The 7,612-nt window shown below is 40.6% G+C and overlaps 1 protein-coding gene across 1 annotated transcript in view; it reads right to left on the bottom strand.

Annotated features, from left to right (window-relative positions):
- Positions 1-716: 716 nt before the first annotated feature.
- slc4a5a (solute carrier family 4 member 5a) overlaps positions 717-7,612 on the bottom strand; it is an 89,640-nt gene continuing 82,744 nt past the window's right edge. The window contains exon 26 of the mRNA XM_038281972.1: positions 717-1,430. Coding sequence (XP_038137900.1) covers positions 1,265-1,430 — 166 coding nt within the window. The 3' untranslated portion in view covers positions 717-1,264. The remainder of the gene's footprint in view (positions 1,431-7,612) is intronic.

Below are 7,612 nucleotides of genomic sequence, written 5' to 3'. Positions count from 1 at the left end.
AAAATTAGTGAAAATGTCTTAAAATAAGTGTCTTTATCCTTAATTTGAGTAGGTAAATAAGAACATTTTTATCCATAAAATCACATTATTTGATATTATGCACTTGAAATAGGAGACTGCATTTTTTCCTTATTTTAAATGTGAATTTTCTTATTCCATTTGCAAAGTGTCTCACGTACTCAATTCAAGGAAAATGCACTTATTTTAAGATAAAATGACATACTTAGATTTCAAGTTTTTGCAGTCTTTGCTTGAAGGTTTTATATTTAAAGTCTTTCACTGAGTGCCCTATAAAGGGTTAAATAAATATGTAGCTTTAACTAAATATTTGATTTTCACCAAGGTAGCTAAATATTTAGTTTGGAAAATAGATATTTAGCTTGGTGCTAAATATTCAACAAGCAAAATATTTAATAGGCAAAAAAAAAAAAAACTTAATTGACAAACTAAATTTCAAACTTTGATTTTTATAAATTAGTGAAAAAATTGCTTGGAAAAATAACCTTATTTTTCTCACCAAACAGTAACGATAATTATTGCTTTTAATTTTTGACTACTGAACTTTCCAACCCCCCCACAGAACTCCCCAGTAAAGCAAGAGGCTTTCTGGATTCTAACATTTAGTCAAAATTTCTGTTTTTGTTGGAATATTCTCCAATGATGAAGCAGTTTTGTCTGTGATGTTTTCCAGTTGTAGAAGGAAAGAAACTCCAGAGTCCAGAATAAAGAAGGTTTAATTGTTTGGTTTCTGTCTACAGCACATCTGGTGTCCCGTTTAAAGTCAGCCATATAAAAACACAAAGAGCTGCTGGTTACAGCTGCAGACAGGAGGCAGGCCTACAAACACACATCAGGGCCTTTTGGTTGTTTCTTTTTTTCTTGCTAAATGTGCCGATTTGGAAGTTATGAAGGGAAAACGGGGAAAAAGCTTTGGGATCAGATCAACCCGGATATTTACACGCTAACGGAGCTACAGTATATACAGGAGGATTTACAGCTACTGCTCATCTCTGTACATCCATCTGGCATCATTATGCATTTTATTCAGAACTAGCCACAGTAAAATGGCAGCATAATAATTACATAAAGTCACAGTATTTCCCAAACATATTTCCTCTCTGCAGGATCCTTTATATCATACAAGTAAATAAATAAATGTTTTCATCCTCGGTGTCCTGTTTGCTGGACAACAGGCCATCAAACAGGGATGTCCGTATCCATCCTGCTGCCAACTTCCAGCTCTGCACCGGTGGCTTTCAGGGGATCATAACGTGGTCTCACTGCTAATGTCCCGGCCCCGGTGGAGGTCCGTGTCCGAGTCGTAGTCCGACTCCATCTCGATCTTGACCTGGGGTACGGGGCAGGCCATCCCTCGGCCCATAGGCATGGCCGGCGACGACGGGCAGGAGATCTTCAAGTGGAGGGTGATGCTGAGGAAGGGCAAGTTCTGGTTACCACACACACAACACCAAGGAAGGAGGGAGGGGGGCAGGAGAGGCCCCAACAGCTCCGAGGGAGGAGGGGGGGGTCACACAGTTTAGTCTTTACTGTTCTCCTAAAAAATTTAACTGAACAGTCAACTTTAAGAAGTCCCAGAAAGTACCCCTATCTACTTGCTCTGGAGAGCAGAGTTCGCTGCTTTTAGATGTTGTCTCCAAAGTCTCCAGCAGCAGAAAAAAGTCTCTAGATTTGGCGCTAGGAGCTTTTTAGAAATCAAAGTGCTAGAGGGGTCTGAAAAGTGGCTAAATATAGCGACTAAAGCGCTAAGTTGGCAACACTGCTCTTTGCATGGTTTGTTTTCAAATGGTTTGCTGCTGTCTGTTTGGACCTTTCTGAACATGTGCAGCAAATGGACTGATCCAATATGGTGGACACTGAAGGGGGGGGGGCTGAGACACACTTATTATCAGCGTTCTGATGGAATTTTAGTGAAAGGATTTTATCAAAAACATAATTAATGAGCACAAATAAGGAATAGTTGTATTAACCAGATATGGAAACAGAGTTTTATGGGGCCCCCAGGAACTTGGGGCCCTAGACACTGCTAGTTTTGCCTAATGGTAAATCCCCCCCTAACAAGAATAGTCATAAAATTACGAGAATAAAGTTGAAGTCATCATACCACAGCGTGTTTCAGAAGCAAAGCATGCTTTCTTCGATACAGTCGTTTGCAAAATCGTTTCAAAGTTCTGATAATGATAATAATATGATGCTGATGCGCTAAAAGACTTCATATTTCCTTATTTGTAAAACTGATGCCAAATTATAACTTCACACGATGCTCAACTTTCCACATTTTAGGGAAGAAAGAGCTTCTTGTCATAAAATACAAATTTATTCTCATAAATGAATCCTCATAAATTTACGATTTTATTCTCATAATATCATTCAGCTTTTATTGTCATTAAACTGTCACAAGTACAGAGGAACGAAATTCACTCTGCATTTAACCCATCCCCTTAGAGAGCAGTGGGCTGCCATTGTGCGGCGCCTGGGGAGGAATGTGGGGTTTAGGGTTTTGCTCAGGAACCCAGAGTTCAGGCTGTGGGGATCAAACCAGGTACTTCCAACCTTCTCAGAGCAAAAGTGCACTGCCCTAACCCACTAGACCACCAATAGAAATTACTAGGGATATACGATATAATCGGCCCCCTATCGGTATCGGCCTTAAAACTGAATATCGGACATCGGCCACCCCACCGATATTTAACCCGATATTTGATCAGCTTCTGAGTTTCTAAAGTCTAAAAAACTTCTTTTTTACAGACTTAAAAACTTCTAAAGACGAGGGAAAAAATATTGATCCATTAAAATATCCCAATATCTTCATATGCTGATATATTGCCATTTAAAAACACCATATCAATCTCTTTTACTAATGAAATATTGCTATATGTCATCGTTATGCTACGAAATCCCCCGAAAATTCACCAAATGTTGCCATATTTTTATATGTTGATATATTGACGCGGTATCGATCTATTTTACTAACAAAATCTCACAAGAATTTGCAAAATATCACGAGAGTTTGTAACAGAACAATGAAATTTCACCAGATTTTGAAAATAAAATAGATCGATACCGTGTTTTTAAAAATCTATTTGATATCAGCATATGAAAATATATTTGAGTGTATTATTTTTCAAAGTGTCAGAAATGGATAACAAAACTGCTATTTTCAATGACTACTTATTTTTGTCCAGCTTTAACATCGGTATCGATATCGGTTATCGGCTACATGAGTTTTAAAATATCGGCATATCGGATATCGGCCAAAATCCCACCACAAATCCTACCACTTTATTCTCATAACATTACGACTTTATTGTAATAATATTATGACCTAATTGCTATAATGTTGCAACTTTATGTCATAATTTTGCAACTTTATTCTTGTAATGTTGTAAATTTATTCTCATAATGTTATGACTGTGTTGTGATAATATTAGGACTTTATTGTCATAACATTGAGACTTTATTGTGATAATTTTGGGACTTTGTTGTGATAAATATTATGACTTTATCATATTATAACATTATTCGCATAATGTTGACTGTATTCTCGCCTAATACTCCGTCCTACCAGAAAGGAAAGTAACCAAAGTGTGTCCACGTCCGTGTGAATCTTTATATCCTGTTGGTTATCGGGCATCATTGGGCTCAAAGACGCCACATCAAGAAAAATGGTGGCAGACTGCGCTGGTCTAGAGTGGACTACAAGCAAACATGGATGAAGTTCAGATCAATGCTGAACGCTGTGCTGCACTGAGAACATGTCGTCCCTATAGAGGAAAGCACACGGTGGTGGAAGCATCATGCTCCGAGGGGCTGGATGGATCTGAGAACCTAGATGAGAACCAGGAACTGGACCGACTGCAGGTTCGCCTTCCAGCAGGGCCAGGAGCTGAACTGCAGCGGTTAGTGTGGCCTAGTCAAAGTCCAGACCTGAATCAAGGCTTTAGAACTGACCTTTCTAGGATTGCTGCCTGCCACTAACCAGACAGAGCTTATTAAAAAAAAAAAAAAGTAGAAATTACAGATAGATGTGAAGCTGGTAGAAAGTTTATAGCAGGAGGAGCTTCTGGGAAGTAGAAACACTAAAGGACTTTTTCCCAGTTCATGCCAAACTTCTAAAACATTTTAACAAACCATGCATAACTGCTCTCCTTTTCAGTTTTACACCAGGTGGTGCTGATCTAGCCGCATTTTTGACTAACCTCTCCTACAGTTAGAAACACATCAGATGCTCTACATGGTGTTTGTCTATGTAACGTTAATCTAGACCCCCCCCCAAGCACATTGAGGAAGAAGAAACAACCAAAACAGCCTGATGCTCATGAACACAGGTAGGAGAGCCTGTTTATACAGAGACCACACATCATCTCACTCCTTTAGTTACACAAACAAAATAGATCGGTGGCTTTCAGCTGAAAAAAAAAAGCATTTTAATGACCCCCCCCCCAACACAAAGTATCTTTTTTTTTCTTCAGAAGGCTCCTAAAAGGGCAGCAGACATGAAGGACTGAGCTGTGAGCAGGAAATGATCATGTTTCCCTTCCAACCATCTGCATTGCCTTAAAGCGCACGGACAGGAGGACTGGAGCTAACTGGGAGGACTGGAGCTAACTGGGAGGACTGGAGCTAACTGGGAGGACTGGAGCTAACCGGGAGGACTGGAGCTAACCGGGAGGACTGGGCCATGTGGGGACGGTGGGAAAGGAACGGGTCCAGCATCTTTAAAAGAGGACAGGGTCAGATAGCAGCGATGCAGATTGTGGTTTAAGCAGGAAGACAGGAGCAGGTGATGCGTTTATGCTGATAAACAGAGCAGGATTTAAAAAAAAAGTGAATATAAATCCCTTTATTGTCCCACAATGGGGACATTTCTCATCAGGACTATGTGTGAGGGACCAACTGGAAAGGTAGCTTCACTGTGGACGACAGAGACATCTGGGGTTCAATGCTTTTTGTTTTCTGGTGCAATAATCTGAAATGTGCGGCTTGGATGGACGTTTGGAAGTTAAAGGAGAATCCGAGGATTTATAGGCCAAGAGTGTGTTTGATGTCAGAGGCTGCGTCCTCCAAGGACCTGGTCTACCTGGACCGGGTCCTTGGAGGTCCATGAAGATAAGAAGGCCAGAAGTGTTTGGCTCTGGATTCATGGGCTGTTCTAGGCAGGGGCCAACGGGGGCCAGTGCTCCTGTAGATCATGTCCTAGATCCTGTTATGGCCCCTGTACTGAAGACATAATACTCAAAGAACTGATAGTTCCTTTGGATCTAGTTCAGTTATTTTTTCATTTACAAATTCTATTTTACAAATTATTTAAAAACAATAAGGTGATAGCTTCAGTGGTATTGAGACGGAATCCCAGTTTTCATCTGTTTTTCAAAACAAATTTTAAAAATGCTCTGATTTTTACAGCTAATTTATCAGGTTTTCTTGAGTTCTAATTCAGATTTTATAGAAAATGGTAATTTTAACTTAAATAAAGTCACAAATATGTAAAATTCCTAAATTATGAATGTATATTGACCTAATAAGAAATAGAATTTTAATTAAGTATAATTGAATATAAATTACACTTCATGCAGCTCTCTTGATATATTTTAATCCCTTGCTTTTTCTGGGCCCCCATGAAAACACGCTGGCCCCCTCCTGGCCCCCTGGTACATTTGGTCTAGAACCGCCACTGTATAGATTTAAACAGGTCCAGCCTTCTCAGGCATTCACTGCCTGTACTCTCTGTTGCCTAGCAACCGTGAATGTGGCCATACAAAGAAGGCAAAGAGTGGATACCGAACTTCTCACTACTGCTATGGATGCTAATAAAATTAGCGCTTCAGCAGCAGTACCGTCGTCTCAGATATCAGATTTATAGTCCCCACACTGCAGAGATGGCGAGAGAGCACATTCTTGGATTATATTAAACTGCACTTCCAATATTCACCACTGTTCGGCGCCATTTCCCTTTAAGCACGGAGCAGCCAGCTTGCTTGGACTCGCAATGAATCATGGGATATCCTAGGCTTCGGCTATGACGTCATCGACCGAGGAATCTGGCCTTTGGCAGCTCCTGCTGAATTGGAACTCAGCACATGTCACAGTTGGTGGTCTCTTCATTTTCTGTGAACATTTGCTGACCGGACAAAAGCATCCCCGTAGCATGATGCTGCCAAAACCATGCGTCACCCATGGTGTGTTTAGGGCAATGAGAAATCACAGTTACTCTCCAAACTGTTGTTAACACAGAGGAAACAATGCTGAGCTTGGATTTTATCACGTTCCTCCTTCTCTGACATTTCTTGTTATTTTTTATGTAATTCAATAGATATATAAATCCTTAAATGGTCCATCTTAATATCAGAGATCTGATTGTTCCTTATTTTCCTAACTGTGGAACCAACTACCAGTTTTAGTCCGTGAGGCAGACACCCTGTCTACTTTTAAGGCTAGGCTTAAAACTTTCCTTGTTGATAAAGCTTCTAGTTAGAGTGGCTCAGGTTATCCTGAGCTATCTCTATAGTTCTGCTGCTATAGGCTTAGACTGCTGGAGGACATAGGGACCCCTTTTTCATCATTCTGCTTCATTCTCTCTCTATTCTCCCACTCTGCAGAATCTGTTAGTTCAATCTCTAACGTTCTGCTCTCTCTGCTTTTTCTCATGGTAGCTTCATCTGGTCTGTTCCTGTTTGGCTGTGACTCCATCCTGGAGAGAAATATCAGCTGTGCTGCTGCCATCAACACCTTTGTTTCTAGATGTTGGAGCTTGGCCTGTTTTCCAGTGTGGTCCTGTTTCTCTGACTGTGACTAACTGGATGTGCTCTCTTCATCCTCTGACATGGGAGCTGGCTCGGAGCTCGTCTGCCTGGCTGTGTGTTTCCTGGACGGGGCCGCCTGTGGAGCTGGTTGCCTTTTGTATCTATGCTTCTTTTTCTATGTCTGCTTCTGTCTCCTTGAACCCCAGTGGGCCTCAGCAGATGGCTGCTCACACTGAGCCTGGTTCTGCTGGAGGTTTCTTCCTGTTCAAAGGGAGTTTTTCCTCTCCACTGTCGCTACAAGCATGCTTAGTGTGAGGGATTGCTGAAGAGTCAATGAGTCGATGCAATCAGCTGGTTTTCCTTAGATAGAAAACTTTTAAATCTGACTGGATGATCTGGTTGAATTGGTTCTAGAAAAAGCCTTGAGATGACGTGGTGTGAATCGGTGCTATAGAAATAAACTGAATTGAATATTTCCTAAACATTGATACGATTTAGCTTTATCTACCCGTCTGATTGCAGGTGATTTTTTACACTGCTGTGCACCACTCCTGGTAGACTTAGGAAATGAATATTAAAATAAGCTGTTTCCTCATTAAATGCCATAAACAGAGGATCTAATCTCTCAGGCTGGAAATGACAGTTTTCACCTGCGGCTTGAAGGAGGAAGTGAGACTGTTTGACCAGAAACTGTTTGAATATTTGATCTAATTTAATGAGAGCAAGATGATTGATTTAGAATGAAAAAAAAAAAAAATAGAGACATTCTAGGAAAATATGGCTGAACAGCTGTGTTTTGACTCATTGTCCCCAGTTACCAACGTTAACCTGAATAAATGCAGTATGTAGCT

The sequence above is a fragment of the Cyprinodon tularosa genome, unplaced genomic scaffold (genome assembly GCF_016077235.1).
Source record: "Cyprinodon tularosa strain WSP-4 unplaced genomic scaffold, ASM1607723v1 ctg178, whole genome shotgun sequence".
Taxonomy (NCBI): Eukaryota; Metazoa; Chordata; class Actinopteri; order Cyprinodontiformes; family Cyprinodontidae; genus Cyprinodon; species Cyprinodon tularosa.
This window is presented reverse-complemented; position numbering and strand designations above follow the sequence as displayed.